At 55.7% G+C, this 18,807-nt stretch overlaps 1 protein-coding gene and 1 long non-coding RNA gene across 2 annotated transcripts; both read left to right on the top strand.

Moving 5' to 3' along the window:
- The first annotated feature begins 260 nt into the window (after positions 1-260).
- On the top strand, positions 261-18,155 carry CAVIN1 (caveolae associated protein 1). Its single transcript, XM_080565284.1, has 2 exons — positions 261-954; positions 16,017-18,155. Exons 1-2 carry the CDS (start codon positions 535-537, stop codon positions 16,680-16,682), a joined length of 1,086 nt encoding a protein of 361 aa, XP_080421410.1. The 5' UTR covers positions 261-534; the 3' UTR covers positions 16,683-18,155.
- LOC308181725 lies at positions 961-16,015 on the top strand. Its single transcript, XR_013941561.1, has 2 exons — positions 961-8,714; positions 8,957-16,015. It is a non-coding gene; the product is annotated as an uncharacterized lncRNA (long non-coding RNA).
- Positions 18,156-18,807: the final 652 nt, after the last annotated feature.

The raw sequence follows: 18,807 nt of genomic DNA, 5'->3' as shown, positions 1-18,807 counted from the left end.
TTCTCCAGCTGCACTTGAACGCGTGCAGTTGTTTAACCCAGCCTTCCTTTAATATATACAGCTGTGGTGTTTCTTTCTTTCCAGCAGCTTCCCGAGCCGTTTACTCAAGGTTTTTGTTTTTTCCTCTCATTGCTTGTCGTGCCTCTAGACTTACGGTAAAGAAGAGGTTTTTGAGTTCCAGAGCTTTGCATTCCTCGCTGAGCCGTGCCTGTGTTTGCATGCAAAGCCATCGCCTCCCCTCCAACTATTTTAATCATTTCAGAAAGGGTGGGTCATCAGGCATTTGGCAGCGGGCTCCTTTTATATAGCTGAGGTGGAGTCAGCCAATGACCTGCAAGCCTGGAAAATTTTGCAGGGCAGTTTCACTGGACAGCTTTGCAGGGCTGTGCCATTTGAATTTCAGCACAGACCTTCGCACACTGTGCTCTCCATTTCTGGCGTGTCTCCCAGCACAGAGTTTAGCTGAGGCTCGGGTTTAGTTTGCCCTCCCCTCTCTCCCTGCGGTGACAGCGTCCCCGGGCTGCGCGAGCGATCATGGAGGATACTACTTTGCAAATTATCGAGCCACCAACTGCTTCCGAGGCCTCCGAGGAGCAAACGCCCGAAGAACCCATCAAATCAGACCAGATCAACGGCGTGATGGTGCTGACCCTTCTGGACAAGATCATCGGGGCAGTGGATCAGATCCAGCTGACCCAAACCCAGTTGGAGGAGAGACAGCAAGAGATGGATAGCGCAGTGACCAGCATCCAAGGAGAGCTAACCAAGCTGACGAAGGCGCACACCACCACCAGTAACACCGTGAACAAGATGCTGGAAAAAGTGCGCAAGGTGAGCGTCAACGTGAAGACGGTTCGGCAGAACCTGGAGAAGCAGGCTGGGCAGATAAAGAAGCTGGAGGCCAACGAAGCGGAGCTCTTGAAACGCAGGAATTTCAAAGTCATGATCTACCAGGTAAGGAGCTGTTCCGCGACTTCTTTACGCTCTGTCAGCGGGTGTTTTCATCCCCGATGGTTCTGACACACTGCACGGTCCCCTACTCGCCCCAGTTCCCCTGACTGGCTGGTGTTGCAAACGGAGGTGGGTCTGAAATAGCTCTCATTCATGTTTCAGTGCCGTCTGTGTGTCCTAAGACAGAGTCGCTGCATTTAACAGGAATTGTAATGAAAATAGCGAGAACGGCCCTAAGCACTTCTTGCAAAGGATTAGAAGTACCAAAATAACCCGATTTACTGCTTAACTGAAAAAAAAACAAACAGGAATGCACTGGGGTCTGGGAGGCTCGGCGGTGAATCTGTCCGCTAACGTCTTTTCTACTGAGGGGCAACATGTGTGGTGCTCCGTGGGGAGCGATAATATTTCAGATTTGGGACGTGCATTTTATAACAACAAGACACAGTAACCCCGGCACCGGGGTTAATCTCACTGGCTAGGACAGAGCCATTAGAGAAAATACAGAACAATTGCATGAGCTCATTAGTTCTTGGGTCTGCCTTTGCCATTGTGTTGGAACTATTTCCACATTCTCGTCACCGTAACCCGCACGTCTGGAGTCCTCTAGTTGTCTAATTGCAGTAACGGCTTTAGTCTGCTTCATGTTCATCCCCCGTGTTAAGGGTTGGATTTTTCCTTTAATAATAAACAGGAGGAGAAGGAGGAATACGTTTTTCTCTTTTCCTGTTTGGAGCTAGTCTTCCTTGTCAGAGCAAATTCTCACGTTGGGCCACGAAAGAAAAGCGAGTGAAATAGTTAATGGTTCAGCTGGAAGCCTCGGGGTTAGTACTAGACAGCGACAGGGACAAATAGAGAAGTGCCTAGCGCTGATCCCGGGAAGAGAGAGAAGAAAACCAGGAAAAAAAAATGGAAAACACTTCTCACTACAGTGTTTGAAGGGAGAGCTTATCATAGTAGGCTCAGGAATCTAACAAGTGTGGGGCCCGTGTAACTCTGTGAATCAGAGCTTAAGCATTTGTAGTTTTATCGTGCCTGAAAGGCTGAAGCACGCGAGCATATTCAGATCCTGCGGGCAACGTAACCAGTTTTATGGCTGTATTTATTGCAAGCTCCTTAAAGGCTTTTTTTGGGAGGACGGACCTAACCGTGGAAAAATACGATAGAACTCTCTCAGTGTCCTGCAGAAGCCACAAACGTTACAAAATGAGAAGAGTGAAGGGAATTGTTTAAACAAAACATTCCATGTGGTTATGGAAATAGGTAGGAAGTTGGCAAGCTCCTGGGTCCTTTGGAAGCATCCTAAACATTGAGATAGTCAGTTTGTGAGCTGTTCGTTTTGGTTTTGGTGTTGCTCGTGAATGTAAAGTAAAACTTTTCTTTGACTTTAAAAAACACAAATCAGCTTCTGAAGGAAATCTGGGCAAAACTGACACTGATGCGATGAGGCCTGAGCAACTTCTGAGTGAATCAGATGAGAGGGAACTGCATCAGGGATTTTACAATAAAATCCACGATGGGTTTTTGATGTGTGAATACTAGAAAGGACTAGGCAAGAAGAATATTAATGTGACTGAGTAACAAACACCGTTATCTAGAGTACTCTTGTGCTGCGTTGCTGTGACAAAGGCAGACCCATGCAACGAGAAATTGGATTGTAGGATTAGGACCGCAGGGAATCCCCTCAAAGAACGTGGTGTATTTTTGCCATCCTCTGCAGCATAACCACTGCCCTCCGCATACAGCACAAACATAGAGTTTTGGTCAACAGAAAATATTCCTAAATTATATCAGTCTACAGTCTGTCTCAGAGCTGCAGTGATTATTTCTCATATAGAAAACTGATACGTTTTTTTGATAGCTGCATTAATCTGTAGATTGAACTCCATAAAAAGATCACCACGAGATTTTCATTGTACAGAAACCCGGACGGTGTGGCTTGGTGTAAGGAAAAAGCACCTCTTGTGTGTAAGAGTCTCTCTTACTGGTGAAAAGCTTCTATTTTATGGAAGTTAAACATTTGGGGGGATTTGGGAAGCGTAGCTTTAGGCTTTGGGGAGTTTTATCCTACTTTTTTTTTCCCCTACCTGGGACAACAGTGTTTTTAGAGCTTGCATCTTACTGTAATTACGGAGATGCCAATCTTCAGAAATTATTTCTAACACAGGCTGACTGGGAATTGCAGAGCAGACTTGCCAAAACATCGGGTTACAATTTTGTGTATTGATTTATTCATCTGTATATTTTATTGCTGTCGGTAATTCTAGGCGTATCAATGACAAGAGTGGTACTTTGCCTGGAGTTACGCAAAACAGATTATTCTCATGCATTTAAATAGTAAAACTCGACAAGGATAGACGTGATAGTTTTTGTGTATACATCGCAGAGGCATTTATCAAACCAAGGATGACGTTGTGCTGCTTTACTGATATCAAACGATGCTGTTTGTTGCAAGAAGCCTTACTGATTCTCTCCAGATTACCCATTTACTAATATCCTTCTGTGTTTTAGTCTTAATAATGATGAAATATTTGCAATGTATTAACAGTCTGTAAAGCCAAAGCTTTACAGTGGCCTCCACCCTGGGGGTTTAAATGTGGAAATTACTATTTTTTCCTAACTGTGTCTATCATAAAAACAAACAGCCAAATTACAAAATAACGTTTGTCTAATTCAGTGTTTTGCTTCTGAAGATCCAACCGCCTATCAAAGCTTAAGTTATGTAGTCTCTTGGAAATCTAATTAGTTCTGTCATGGGGAACAACATTATTGCTACTTTCTAACTCAGAAAAAGCCGCCTTTGGAAAGCTGTGATTAACTTCCCTGTGTAATTGTGTTTTCAGTTGCTGTGGATAAAAATGCAAAGATTTATTGGTCTTCTCTTCTGGAGAAGAGACAAACTCGAGACACCAAATATCACATAAAAACAGCGATGGCTATTCAGTCATCATGCTCTAAACAGATTTAATATTGCACAATTCTGAGGTTTGAAGAAATAAAAGGTGTTACAGACAAATCAGCTCTTTCCAGGTTATAGATTTTCGGTTCTTCTCCCAGCGATGAATGCTGGGTCTCCAGCAGCTACGGAAGGGACTATTTCAGGAGTGCAAATAAGATCTTTTGGCACCTTGAGAGAAGAGGTCAAACTGCATGCAAGTGTTAGATTTTGCTAGCTGTTAGCTTAGGAAGAAGTGAAAATCAAATTGTATTCGGCTTGACCTGCGGAGATGAGCCTAAAGCGCGTCTGTGTTAGTTTTAAAATGTGGGGGAAGAAGTTCAGTACTGAAAATCACGTCCGCGGGGGCCTGCTGAGAGCAAGGCATTAGGCAGAACGTTTACGGACATCACCTGCAGCAACAGATGTAGGCACACTTGCTTTTGCTCATTTTCTCAAATACACTCTGACCTGGTTGTGTCGGGGGCTGCTCTGATCGGCGCCGAGGTAAGAGTTTTCCTACGGGCTTAACTTTTTGAAAATGAGTCCACCGAATAAAGGTGACACCACTCATGTGAACAAAGTTCAGCGTTCTTATCAGAAACTGGACTTTCCTTCCTACAATTTTTGGTGTCGGATGGCTGCGTGCGTTTGTTAGCAGCACGTACGGAGCTCCTCAGCGCTCCTTTCGTGCCTTCGGTCCCAGGCTCCTGCCTTGCAGAGAAATTAGGACACCGAAGTACCAAACCCGGTTAGAGCGGCTGCTAACGAAAACAAAACGAAGCGATTTCATCCCAAATACCCTGGGTTTAGACAGAAGAAACTGGGCTGGTTACTGCAGTTCACGGTGAAATAATGGGAGCCTAATGCACAAAGCTGCGCGCCCAGACCAGGCAGGGCGCCTCATTCATCGGACGAGCAGCACGTGTCAGCAGTTATGTAAGCACGGGGTTTTTCCTCCAAAATTTTTTTTTTTTTTGACAATTAAACCTATTCCTGTAAATGTCAAGGGCCTGGTTTTTCTTACAGCCGGGCATCTGAACGCTCGCAGCCCTCGGCACACGTACTGGGTGTTGAGTTTCTGAAATGTGCCGGTCCTTTCTTTTGAGGCTTGTGTGGGAGCTGAGCTCTAGGGAAAGCCTGGCTCATGATGTACGGCTTCATTTATACGAAATACGAATTCCCGAGGGTTTCGCAGGGTCGGGAGCTCCTGCAGGACTTCTCTGCTCTTTGTTTGAACCCAGCAGCTGCTCAGAGCCCTGCAAGGAGCGGAGTTTTGCCGGGGAAGGGCTGGGAAGTTACTGCAGCAGGGCCGAAAGCGACCGCCGGCGGTACAATGAGTGGGGTAGGTAGGGCTGCGCGGGGAGTATAAATAGCACGGCTTGGCTTTTGTGCCTCCAGTGGGCCTTATACGGATGGGAGCAGTAAGATCACAGGGAGGAGGGACGAATTTCAAACCCACGCCTTGCCGTGGCGGATTCGGAAGCCAGATCTGAGCTTTTTGGGGGCTGCGCTCCCCAAAGCAGAGCGCGGGGCTCCGGGAGGAGAGCCGCCGGCAGCGCAGGGCGCACGGGCAGCTCCTGCCTCTGCAGCAGCCGCACCCGACTTCCCCGCGGCTGTCGCTTTTCTCCCCGTCCTCAGCAGCATTTTGGCTGCCCCCAGCTACGGTTTCGTTTCAAATTAATTGTTCTGAAATGAAAACCGTATGCGTCTAAGGACACCAGAGAGTTTGTGATTACCGGAGCGATCTGCCGTCCCAAATAACAGCCCGTGTGCCTTACAGAGCTTGGATTCAGCGGAGTTTGCCCAACTACAGGCATCTTTTTTTTTTTTTTGTGGGAATATCAACCCAGAAAGCTGTTGTATCTTCTTCTCTTCTCCTACTTTTGGCCACAGAAGTAGCAAAATGAGAGGTGAAAGATTGCCATCCCAGGGAAGGGGGGAAATCTTGTTCCAGTCGTTTCCTTCGGGCTGCAGCCCCGACTTCAGCTGTGTGTTCTCCCTCCGTTGTAAGGGCACCGTGTTGATGTCCCGATGGGCAACGATCCCGTCGTATTCTCTGCGTGTTGCTGGACTATAAAAGTCTCAGGATAATGGTTCAGAGGAGACTGTGACCCTGAAGGATTTCAGGATGTTAATGGCTCTCGTTTCCAGGGTTTTCCCCAGTGCAAATTGTCAGTCTTTCTACCAAAAGACAGCTCTGGATCGTGGGTTTCTCTGTTGCAGCTCGGAATCGACCTCATTAATATTTCATCCCTCAGGTATTATTTATAAGCAGCTAGTGCCAGGACTGTTTGTTTTGCTGAAACCCTTTCAGCACTAACGTGACACACTGAGCTGTGCAGCAATAAATCGTCTCAGAGCAAAGGGCCAGAGGTTTCTCAGCCAGTTGCGATAGGGTTAGATTAGATTTTTAGTGGCTCATAAAAATAAAACCAAAGGTAATATCCCTTCTAATCACATATTCTTCTCGCAGGCATCTCTGGTGCCTACCAGCAGTGGATCTGAGCTTTTGTCATCATGTCTGTGATGCCAGCAGGGCCGCTGCACACAGCAGAATAACCGAGAGCAGAATTTGCCCGCAGTGCTCACTGGGCAAGGTGGCTGCTGTGCTCTAGTTCCCAGTGAGATCGCGGTTCATTTTCCCATTCGTAAGCTAGATTAGAGTGCTTAGCAGACACAAATTAACCCGTCGAGGCCACATGTAACCCGGTTTGCAGGTCTGGGATTAGAAGCCAAAGGATTCAAGAAGCCGGTCTGTGCTCAGACTGCGCCCCTCCCTGGAAGGGAGTCCGACCAGCTGGTGAAGGCTGCTTGGTGTAACGGGCCCCGCAGAACACCGCAAGGGATGCGAGCATCATGGAAGAAGCGGCGTTCCCGCATATCATCTCCATTTCTCCCATCTTAGTTGCTCTCATGCTTTTGAGTAAGCGCGACGCGCTGGCTGGCACGCTTCCCCCTGCGCCCTCCAGCATTGCTCACAAACAGGCACCGAGCTGCTCGCGGGTGAGTCAGAGCGCGGTCGCTCCATCCCAGCTCCGGGCAGGGCACGCTCCTTTCTGCAGGGCTCCGCGGGCGCGAGGAGCGAGAAGCTAAGCTCCAGCAGAGCCATTTTTCCAACGAGCTCGCTGCTTGACTCGCACAGACTTTGTGCAGCTGGGGGTTTTTCCTGCGTCTTCGTGGAAGCTGCTTCTTGCTCTGCGGCGCTGGCCAGAAGCATAAAATGCTGTCTGTATCCAAGTAGCGAGTAGAGACGGATGCAGTTTCCACTCTGATGCATCTGTGAGCAGCATAAAGCCCGGTACTGCCTCCTAGGCTTCGAGGCAACATGCTTAGCCTTCTTTTTCCTGTTTAGGATAACGTTGTCCTCTTAGTTCTGGAAGATTTTCTCCAAGTTATAAGGTATCTGAGGAATCCTGCCCAGCGCTGTCCAGCTGCGAGATAAGACAAAGACCAGAGACAAAGATGCTCCGTGTCAGTTAGGGAAAATCAAATATTTAGAATAAAAAGTCTCAGGATGTTTAGTCTGTACCTGTTACGTGAGGGTGCAAATGTCAGTATCAGCACTGATCCATCTGCCTATCATCTGTAAGGCAAAGTCCATCTTTATTGGTTTGCTGCTCAGAAGTAGGTCTGGAGTTATTAATCAGCTGGGACAGGTTTATCCGGGAGGAGCCAGTTGTGCAAACAGACTGATAATAGAATCAAAACATTTTTCTTCTGACAGAGAGAGAAGAAAAAAAAAAAAAAAAAAAGCCTTTTCTCTCTGCAGTCTATTTATTTGGCTGTTTCCTACAGACCTGCCTTTCTTCTGACTCACTGTTAGGCAAAAGCATTTTTTCCAAACACAGCCTCCTTCGCAGCGAGGACTCCCTGCACCGTTCCTCCCTGGCCCTTCACCATCAAGTTTGAACTTGCTCCAGCGCCTGTACCAAGCTGCTCATTCTCACCAGCTAATGAAGAAGATACGGCCTTTTAAGAGATAACTTCTAGGACACGGAGTAACTAGAGATGCTTGCTCGAAAAAGGTGCCAGAAAGATTGCACAATGCACAAAATTACAGAGGGTAGAACAGCTTCTGCTAGTCAGGGAGATGCTGCTTGAGAAGGAATTAGTTTATCCCTTTAACATTTATCTAATCCCAACCTATTTTGCCTTTTCCCCTCATATTTTAGAGCTTTTCCTTTGTCTCAGCAGCGTTGTTCTGGTGACTTCTCACTGCAGGGTTCAGTAGTCTTGCAAAGGATTCAAAGCTTCTCTTTTTCTGGACCTCTTGTGACACTATGGACAAAATCCGTCCAGCTTTTGGACCGTAAGAGTCAAAGCCAAGCTTTTTGCATTTGGAGGGGTTAATTTTACATGCCAGCTGCTCCTCGGGCTGCTGAGTAGCCACCCGCTGTCCTCAGGATGCGTTTAGCAGACGAGAGAGGTTCTGATGTTGCGGGGAGCGAATTTGCTGCGTCGCTGAGCGGAGCTGTCTGAGCTGCTGGGCATTGTCCAGCTGGTTCAGGGCATTGTCAGTGCTCTGAAAAGCCGGGTGGATGGAGTTCTGGAATCGCACACGGCTTTTTCCATCTCCCCAGCTCGTGTATTTGAGTTAACAAGTACAGAATTTACAGTCTCTGTCTTTTCAGAATCTCACACATCGAAACAAGCTCTGCTCTCAGCTACACCCGAACGAAGTGGAGGTATCTCCAGCGTAACTTGTCTCAAACCACTCTGAACAGCAGCGTGAAAAGAGAGCAGGGTCTGACCCTAAGGCAGCATTCAACATAAACGTGCATGAAATCACAGCGGGGATTCTGCATTTCCTAGGGCTTGTCGTGAGGTAGAGGAAGATACTCTTCCTTCTCATAAATCTTTGCTGACTGTCTTTTGTCACATTTTGCTGCCTGCCTTCTCCCTTTGCTAAATCCCGCCGTGTCTTTCCCTTCTGCCTGTGCTTACACTAACGGGGGATTATGTTTGTTGGCAATATTCCTAACCAGATCGGCCAGCGGGGAGACGGTAAGTTTTTTCCACTGTGCTTCCTTTCCGCCGGCCATTGAAATGCCGTTTTCCTCACCTCAGCCCGAGAAGATGCAGAGTGCGCCCTGTGAGCCTGCGCCAGGGACTGCCCTCTGAGCCCTCTCCAGGAACGCTTCCCCACGCCCGCGCTGCCCAAAGTGCCGTGGCCCAACCCAGCAGAAGACGTGAGAGGAGGCGGCAGTCTCAGGGCCTCGGAGGAGAACCCCCGAAGATTGTTTCAAACCTCTTCTGAACCTCTGAAAGCTGCCAATTCCAGCGCCTTTGCCTTCCCCGCCTGTCTGAGGCTGCTGCAAGCCTTTGGACCTGCAGGGCTGATCCTTGCAGCTGCCAGAAGCGCCTCTGCTTGTTGACTAATCCGCTCGCTGTTTGCTGCATGCTGCTGCCGGCGTTAGGACGGGAGCTGAGGAGCTGTCGTTTTCTCTCGGGCATTACGGGACTTGTCTCACGCTACCTCTGCCGCCAGGGAGGGAGGCATCGCCGTACGGCTTGCGCAGAGCACTGGCAGCCAGGTGCAGTTGGCCCTGTTAGTCGTGCCGTGGCTGGGCAAATCCTGCCCGTTTTCTGAGCCTCGGTTTCTCCCTCTGAAATCCAGGCTTGATAATACCGACCTCCTCAGACTTGCCGTAAGGTTTTTGTGGGTGTTTGTGAAATGGTTTGGAGACGTTTTTAATAGCACGAACTGCATGGTGTAAAACTAAATCTGTCCCAGGCGAGCAGTGCAGCACCCGTTTCTGTTCAGTGCCGGGCTCTGTTCCCTAGGGACTACACTTCGCACGCACCTGGAGAGGGCAGGGACTTTGACAGGTATTTCCCTACCACTTATCTCAAGTTATAAGGGTGGCCGGGCACAGTGCCCCGCTACGCTTCTTTTTATTGTGTGGCTGCTGGAGAGAATATCTCAGTCTCCAGTTGCCTGCGCTCGGGGTGATCGCTCAGTTTCGTACAAAATGCCGTCCCGTCGGAGGAAAGGAGCAGAAGGAGAGCCAGGCGAAGGTGAACTCAGCGCAGGAATCTGGGTATCTGGCAGAAGCTGCCAGTGAAAACTTTTCCTTTTCAAGGAGAGTGACGAGATATTTAAAATGACAAGCAAGCAAAACCCCACAGTTATCGTTAGGGATACACCAAGAGCCTGAAAGCAATTATCTCCCAAGGCAAAGCCTTTTCCATCAAGGTGCTGAAAGAAGGAAGCACAGCCTTCCCCTTTTCCGTGCAGGGCATCTCGAAGTCCCCGAGCTCTCCTGGGTGGCTATCAGGCACGTTGCTGTTACGCAGCGATACCTGAATCCTCCTTCCCTTGGCACTGCTGGAAGGCGAGCACAGCAAAGCATCCTCAGAGGACGGGCAGAGCGAAGCAGGTCGCGCGGCTGTGGGAGCAGCAGAACTTTTACTTCTCTGGCGGGGCTCAGCCTGACCTGGAAGGCTGCCTTGTGCCCAGATGCTTGTAATTCCTCCCGCAGCCTCCCCCGGGCCACGGCTTGTCCGCCCTGCCCTGGGTGGGCAGGGGAAGGGCGCAGGGGGTGCAGCGAGCTCAGGCCCAGCCGCCGCCAGCCAGGATCGGCCCTTTTTGGTCACAGGAGGACGGGGGGGGGACGCGAGCTGGTCGTGCTCTGCATGTTACAGCTGCATGTCAACCAAACCCAACCCCGTGTGCTCTTGCAGCCGCGTAAAAATAGCTGAACGAAATGAATTGCAGATGTGATTAGCATGCGCGTGTGAAAAATGCCTCGGTCCTTCCATTAAACCTCCGAACTGGAGATCAGACCGGCTGGGAGTGCTGGGACTCTTTTATTTTTTATTATTTTTTTTAACATGCCGATAAAACGAGCCCTCTCTTCGACAGCAATCCAGGGGCCCTTCAGGAGCTTTGGGAGCGTTCCCCGGGTTTGCTGGCGATTCCGCAGCCCTTGGGGAGCTCCGCGGGGCTGGGAACGCGGCTCGGCGTTGTGTCTCGTTGGCCCCCCGCGTGTGACAAGGGGACGTGTTTACCCGTGTTGTGGCAACCGGGCGGAATGCGCGCGGCCCCGGCTGACTCACTGCGAGGGAACTCGGGGCTCCGAAAACAAAGCCAGATGAAAAAAGGCCCGCTTAGCGGAGCAAAGCGGAGACCCGAGCAGCTTTGAATGGCTGGAAGCAGAACCAACACGGGGCGCTTCGGCCCCCTGCCAGCTGGCAGCCAGCTGGGGACGGTGCGCGAGCCCCTGCCGGGTGCCCCCCCCGGGTCTCCGGGCGGGCAGGCTGCCGGTGCCGTGGGCTCCGCGAGCGGGCAGGGAGCGCCCCGAAGTGAGCTGCTCCCCCCGGGGAGCTCCGTGCCGAAGGGACGGCGCAGCTGCACGTGTCAGATTATGAAATGGGCTTTGGGGCGGCAGGCTGTAAAGGGGTGAAAGGAAAGCGGAACGGTCGAACGGGAGCCGGAGCCGAACGTGAAGCACATCGGGCTGGCAGGGGCTCGTTGCTCGGTTCGGCACACGCAGGGACACGCTGTGCTGGGCGTATCTGTGCTGCGTGCACAGAGCGGGAAGATTTTTGTCGTCTCGGGATAAAAATCTGCTGCGAAATCTTGTTTACCCGCTGTCTTTGTGCCAGCTGGACTCAGGCTGCCTCAGAGAACAGGGTTGGTTTGCATCTGCCGATGGGGACGGAGCGTTCGGACGCCCCACCACGCAGGGATGCCAAGACCCAGGACTTTGGACTCGCCCACTTCAAGGGTCAGCGTTTTCCCAGTAAAAATAGAGCGGTTGGAATGCCTGCTGCTAAAACTGCGGCTCATCTGGACGGGTCACGAGCGCGACAAAGCGCACGCAGCACAGTGCCTTGCCCTGAGCGGGGATTTGGGCGGCAGCCACCCGTGGCCCCGGGATGGTTCCTGATTGTTCCAGCGGATCCCCATTGTCCCTCGCTGCTGTCACAGCGTGGGGAGGGGACCCGAGCGTGCCTGTCCCGCCAGGCACGGAGGAGAAGATCCTTGCTGGGACGTTTGGGTGCAGCTGGGAGCGACATGCTGGGGATGCTCGGCAGCAGCGCTCCTGTCCCCGCCGCGGCACGCCGGAGCTGCTGGTGGCTCTCGCACCCCTGCCCAGTGCCAAACCTGGAGCTCGGTCCGCAGCAACGCTCCCTCAGTGCGGGTCGATGTAAAGTCGGGAGAGCGACCCGAATTAAAACGCTGCTGAAAATCCAGCAGCTGTCCTCCAGCCGGTTATCTACCACTAGGGTAAGCGGTCAGGCCGAAGAAGAGTCAGGGAAGAAACGTAGGAATCGTACCAGAAATCATAAAAAAGAGAGGTGCTGCCCCGAGCCCCCGGGCTGGCGTGAAGGCCCTGCAGTGGGCACGGTGCCCCCCTGGCCACCCTGCCTTCGTTTTCAGGCCCTGCTGGAAAGGGAACAGGGGAGAGTTGCAAAGGGTTCCCCGAACACAGCTGGAGGTGAGCTCTAGGAAACGGCCCGGGGTTGGGGTTGGGGCGTGTGGGGGCCTCCTTACGGAGAGAGCTGTGCGGAGCCTTCGGTGTTTGAGCAAGAAGGGTGCCTTGAGAGAGGTGCGAGCAGAGTCCGAGTCCGCAGTGCCTCTGGGCTGCGTGTAAATGGGTAAACGGGTACGGTTTGGGGGAATTAGGGTCAGCTGCTCCTCTCAGAATGCAATGGGACGGACTGCCGAGAGCGGCACCTTCACCCCAACCGGAGCAAGGCTGCCCAGTGGGAACTGCGCCTTCGCGCCTGCGAGGGGAGCAGATTTCTGGGGCTGTCGGGAGGGACACCACAGCTGCCGCTGCGACCCGTTCAGCTGCATCGGAAAAACTCAGTGAGAAGACAAAATTTGATGGTTCTAACACCAGGGATGGCGGTTATCCTACGCGGCAGACGTGGGGGTTTTGCGCTGGTGTTTCTTTTCGGACGCACATGCTCTGGAGTTAACAAGGGGCTGATAGGTATCGGAGCGCGCAGGATATGGCCCATTTCCAGTGACAGTCGCGCCAGGGGGAGCGGGGGATGCCTTTGTTCTGGCTCATTGTGTTGACGCGGAGGGAAGGAAGTGCTGGAGTTCCTGATGTTCTTGGCTCCGTGGGGCCAGGGTCTGTGCGAGTCTCGGGGATTGCTCCAGCAGGTGTTGTTGTGGAGGACGTGGTCCCGGCTTCCTAGCGGTGGGAATTTACTCCGGCCTGACCTGGCCCTCTTGAGAGCGTGGGCATTGTTTTCTCCTGAAGCGGCTAATGAAATGGAGAAAACACGTGTTGGTGCGTCACCTTCACCTCCAGAAAGCATCTGAGACCCGAGCTGAGGTTCAAGGGGTGAAGAGCCTCGTCCATTGCAGCTTTCTGTTCGAATAAAATCCAGGAACGAGACCCCCAGACTTTGCACTCTGACCACGGCACGGCAACCCCTTCGCTGAGCCGTGGCGCTCGTTTGTCACCGTTTACACACTTGTCCTCAGATCCCCCCTCATTTCTAGATCTCCTTGCCCAAGGAGCAGCGCTGTTCTTGGGGAAGAATGAGAAAACAACCGAAAACATCCCACTTTCGCATTCCACTCGCGTGGCGCGCGAACGCGCTGTCCCTTCTGGCACCGCACGAGGGGCCGGGACGTCCCCGGCCGCCGCGGGCCCGCCGGGCTGGCGCAGAGGCAGCGCCGAAGAAACCTGCACAGAACCAGGTCTGGGGGCAGCGTGGCTCCTCGGGGACCTGTCCCCAGGGGCTGTTCTGACGGTGTGATGACCGGCACGTCCCGGCTCTTGACATCTGCGTGGCTCGTTGGCTTGCGGCCGGGTCGGTGCAGTGGCCACAGCCGGTGTTGTGCCGGGACCCCCGGTCCTTGCTCCCATCGAGTCCTGTCCCCTGCGGGGCTGGGAGTGGCACCTGGGTGTCCTGCTTTCCCGTCGTCCTCTCCAGATCTCAACCCCGCGGAGTCTTCTCCGTATCTCAACCCACCCGAGTCCTCCAGATCTCAGCCCCGCAGAGTTTTCTCCAGATCTCAGCCCCGCAGTCTCCGCTCCGAGCACGTTCGGGCTAAGTGGCGGCCGTGCCTCCTTCCTGCCGGCTTTCTGGCCGTGCCCGGCTTGCTGCTCCGCGCCTCGCCCTCCCAGCTCCGTAGGTTAAAACAACTCGGGCAATGAATTTCTGGGCCATGGGCTGCAGCCCCGCAGCTGCGAGGCTTTGTACAGTGAGGGGCTATTTCCAGCCTGTGCTGGGAACACGGAGGTGATTCATGGCGGCAGGGCCGCACGCTATGTGCTGCTCGGATGAAAACCAATCCCGCCCCAGACCTGTGCCCCTCTCCTGGCCCGAGCGCCTCTCCTGTGCACATGCTTGTCCTCTGCCGCAGGGATCACAAACTTGGCTGACCCAGGGGAGCGGAGAAGCTGAATGAATTCGCCTTCTGTCCCCAGCAGAGACAGCGTAACCCCGCTGCGCCTCAGGACCCGTCGTCTCCTGCCTCCTTCGGATACTGGCTCGGACAGAGCCCTGACCGAGCTCCCCAGCGCTGAAATGGGAAAAACAGGGCTGTGCGCTCCGTCCCGGGAGATGGCCCGGCCCCGCATCTGGATCCCTGCAGGCCTTGGGAAAGGCTGAGCGCAGACCCAAGGGTCAAGGCCGGGCTGGGCGGCGTGCCCGGGTGCCCGGGGCCGGATTGTGCTGCCACCTGCAGCCCAGCGCCGCACTGGGATGGGCACTGGGATCACTGGGAGGAGAAGACAAGCCGCAGGAAGGGGTTTGGGCTGATGGGGGGGGAAGACGCAGGGGAACACAACGTGGCAGAGGGGCAGAGGATGCTTCAGCAGCTCGCGTGGGAGCAGGAGCAGGGTCCTGCCGCGGGCAGGCGGTGCCGGGGGTGGGTGGATCAGAGAGGCGAGTGCCCGCTGAGGCAGCTGCTTCTCGGCTCACAGCCCTGTGCGAGCTTTCCAGCCGCGGTGCAGGCACATCTCCGCGAAAACAACGCCCCGGTCAAGGGCTGTTGGGAAAGCGAGCGCTGCCGCTGCCGGCTGCCAGCATTTCCACCACCCCGGCTGCGGGCTGGGTGCGGCTGGAGCCTGCGTGCCCACCGGGCAGACACAGCCCACGTCCTCCGCCCTGGAGGGGTCTCGGCCGAGAGACCGGGGCTGGAAAGGCAGGAACGAGGCAGGAGCCCTGGGTTTGGGAGCTTTCCGTGACGGCTCCCCCGCGCTTCGATGGCTCCAGCTCCCGGTCTCTGCTCCCACGCACGAGCACCGTTGCTGGGTGCTTCTTAGGTGCACAGCGGAGGTGTGCTGTGCTCCAGCACGCTGAGCCACCAGGCGCAGGGCTATAAATAACGCCTGGCATTTCCTCCCGGGCTCCTGCTGCCCGTCTCCTTCCCTCCTTTGCTGCAGGAGCCCTGGGGCAGGGGGGGGAAGATGCAGCCCCAGAGCCGCAGCGTCGCCGTGCGCCTTGCAGGGCAGCTCTGCCCTGCCCTGCCCGCAGGTTTGGGCACTTTTCGGGGCGAGCAGCCAGGACGCCTGGGCTGTCCCACAGCCGCTGGTCCCTGGGCAGGCTGCTGCTCGCTTCTTGCGAGGGAGAGGGATGGCGTGCTGCAGCGGGAAGCTCCTGGGAGGCTCTGGCTTTGCCCTGCTGTTTGCAGGATTAGGGATTCTCCGTGGTTTGTCCTGCTGCCTCATCCTCCCCATGTCCGTGGCGTGGGACGTGGGCAGAGCAGCCTCTGCGTGTGGGGACGGGCTCAGCTGCAGGATCCGAGGGGACAGACAGAGCCTGTCGGACCTGGGGGCTCTGGGACGAGGATGAAGCAGGAGGGGACGGGGCTGTGGCAGGGGCAGAGGAGGAAGGGAGAAGTCTCCAGTCCCAGTGCTCGCCTGCCTCTTCTCTCCCAGCCGGGGTGAGTGGTGGGTTTGGAACCGGCCCGGCGTGCGCAGAGCGGTGTACGGGAGCTGAAATACAGCGGAGCCGTAAGACGCAGTGGGACAGAGCTGATCCTCTTTAGAGTAATTTATCAGGTGTGCTGACGGAGAGGACGAGCCCGGGCCGGAGGCTGCCTGGGTTTGCTCGGCCGCAAGCCGTCGCTGTGCTCGGCAGCACCACGGAGCGCGGCGGGGGGTGGCGAGGCTGGGTGCGTGTCTCACTGGCTCCGCTCTGTGTCTTGCAGGATGAAGTGAAGCTCCCCTCGAAGCTGAGCATCAGCAAGTCCCTGAAGGAGGGTGAGAAGCAAGAGAAGGAAGGCGAGGGTGAGGAGGTGCCGGCTGGCGAGGACCACGCGGAGGAGGATCACATCCAGCTCTCCTCGGATGAGGAGGTGGAGATCGAGGAGATTATCGAAGAGTCAAGGGCAGAGCGCATCAAGAGGAGCGGCATGAAGAGAGTGGATGACTTTAAGAAGGCCTTCTCAAAGGAGAAGATGGAGAAGACTAAGCTAAAGACCAAGGAAAACCTGGAGAAGACCCGCCACAACTTGGAGAAGACCCGCCACAACCTGGAGAAGAGGATGAACAAACTGGGCACCAAGATTGTGACTAACGAGAGGAGGGAGAAGATGAAGACCTCTCGGGACAAACTGAGGAAGTCCTTCACCCCCGACCACACCATCTACGCCAGGTCCAAGACAGCCGTCTACAAAGTGCCACCCTTCACTTTCCACGTCAAGAAGATAAGAGAGGGCGAGGTGGAAGTCAAAGCCACGGAGCTGGTGGAGGTTGGCGGAGAGGAGGGAGAAAACTCGGATCTGATGCGCGGGGAGAGCCCCGAGATGCACACGCTGCTGGAGATCACGGAGGAGTCCGACGCGGTACTGGTGGACAAGAGTGACAGTGAGTAGGAGCCGCGGCGGCGCGGAAGGGTTGCGGACGGACGGCTGAACGCGGAACCAGTCACAGTTTGAGATCTCTCCGCCCCGGTGCCCCGGGGGAAACGTACACCAAGCATCTTTACTACCCTGCAGAGCCGACGCCAATCCCCTGCCTGCTAGGACGAGGTGTATTTTATATTTTAGTTTTAGCACACAGGAACACTAGGAACACGGGACTGTTTTTTCTTACACACGTCAAAAATCACCCTCGGAGACCATTCCTGCCACAGGCTGCGTGAGAGCCCTCCAGCCACCGGCCCTGAAGACGAGCTCTGAGCGACAGGGACCCAGCCCAGCTGGAGAGTGCTAAAACCAAGATAATAACGGCTGTACACCTGCAAAACCCAAGCGCCCTCTGTGAGCAAAGCCCTGGCGTCAAGAAAGCTTCGCGCCAAGCAGCCTGCCCAGCCCACCGGACCCCGGCTCCCCGTGCCAGGCCGAGCGGGCAGCAAGCCCCCGCGCTGCGGGGCAGAGGATCTGCGCCGTGCCCCGCAGGCGGGAGGGGAGAACCGAGCAAATCCCGGGGATTTGCAGGGTGAAGGCGAAGCTGAGCGAGCCCCGCGGCGCGCAGGCGGGTCTGCTCCGCTCTCCCCTCCCGAGGACCGCGCGGTGCCAGGACAGGCTCACCCCGAAGCCCGGCCGCCGCCACGTTCCCACAGCCCGCGCCTGCCGCTGCTCCCCGCGGCGCTGCCGTTGCAGGGGCAGGGTGGGCGCCCGTTCCCGTGCTTGGGGTAAAGGTCTGCCTGCCAAAACCCTCCCCGGGGCAGGCAGCACGCAGAGCTGGGGCGCCGCGTCCCCCCCTCTGCGGTGGCAGCGGGCAGCAAGGTGCCTGCTCGCTGGCCGGGGAGAGGGCGAAGGCAGGCGGCGGTGCCGGAGAAGCCAGCACCAGGTGAAATTCGTTGCCAGAAGGCATTCGGGATGTGCCGGTGCCTCGCCAGGCGCTCGACCATCAGGGAGCGGCCTCGACACCTTGAGTATTCCTCAGCCCCTGCTTCCTCCAGGGGGCCCGGCACGGCTCAGGCTCGCACCCCCGTCCTTGCGCTTTCCCTCCCCGTTCCCTGCTTCCCGCCGGCTTCGCTCCGTCCCCCGCAGCACGGCAGCGCTCGGATCGCACCCCGCAACTCCCCCCCGGGGCTGCCACGCTCCGGCTCTCACGCACGCAGCCAGCGCCGCAGCATCGCCCCGGCCCCGCGGGAGCCGGCGGGAGGGCAGGAGGCCGCTCGCTCGCCTCGGCAGCTTCGCCCCGGGGGAGCTGCGGACGCACGTGGGGACGCCGGGGCTGCTCCTGGCAGGCGGGCGAGGGAGGCCTTGGGCCGTGCTCAGCACCGGGGCTCAGCACCTCCCGGCGGTGCCGCCGCTTCCCTTCCCGGCCCGCTCCTCCCCAGGAGCAGGGAGGGCTGCTGCCGCTGGCCCGACTAAATATATAAACTTGCTTTTCCTCTCCGCATTGTTTCCCCTCTTCTTGTCCGGTGCCCCCCAGCCCCCGGTCCTGCCCTGCCGCCTGCGCTGCCCCCAGGGGACGAGGCGCCAGCCCCGTGCGACCCCCGGGGACGCGGGGCTGGGGGGCGGCTGCGGGCAGGGGCCAAGGTGCGTGGGCTGAACGGGGGCTGTGAGATGAAGGCTCCTCGATGGCGGACAGAGCAAACCCACCGGCTCCGGGCCCTACAGATCAACCGGCTCCCAGCTCTACAAACCAACCGGCTCCCAGCCCTACAAATCAACCAGCTCCGGGCCCCATAAATCAACCGGTTCCGGGCCCTGCAAATCAACGTGCTCCGGGCCCCACATCGTCCCCACCCCGGGGTCCAGGACGGGCGGCCCCGCGTGCCGCCGCTCACACCGGGCCCACCGCGGGCGGCTCGTCACCCCCGTGCTCCGCGCTCCCCACCGCCCGGTTATCGCCTTTTATTTTATTTTCTTTTTTAACGCCTTTTTCCTCCTCGCCCAGCAGCCGCCCGGGGCACGGTGCCACCACCGGGCGCTGGGGGGGTGTGGGGGGGTGATGCTGAGGCCTCTAACCGTTCCCTACGGCTGCCTCCCGGTGAGCAGCCCTGCTAATAAAGGCTCTTTCCTACGAGGACCGGCCTGCCGCCTG

The sequence above is a fragment of the Anser brachyrhynchus genome, assembly GCF_964034855.1.
Source record: "Anser brachyrhynchus genome assembly, chromosome: 22".
NCBI lineage: Eukaryota > Metazoa > Chordata > Aves > Anseriformes > Anatidae > Anser > Anser brachyrhynchus.
The sequence above is the reverse complement of the archived record's forward strand: the minus strand, read 5'-3'. Positions and strand labels throughout refer to the sequence as shown.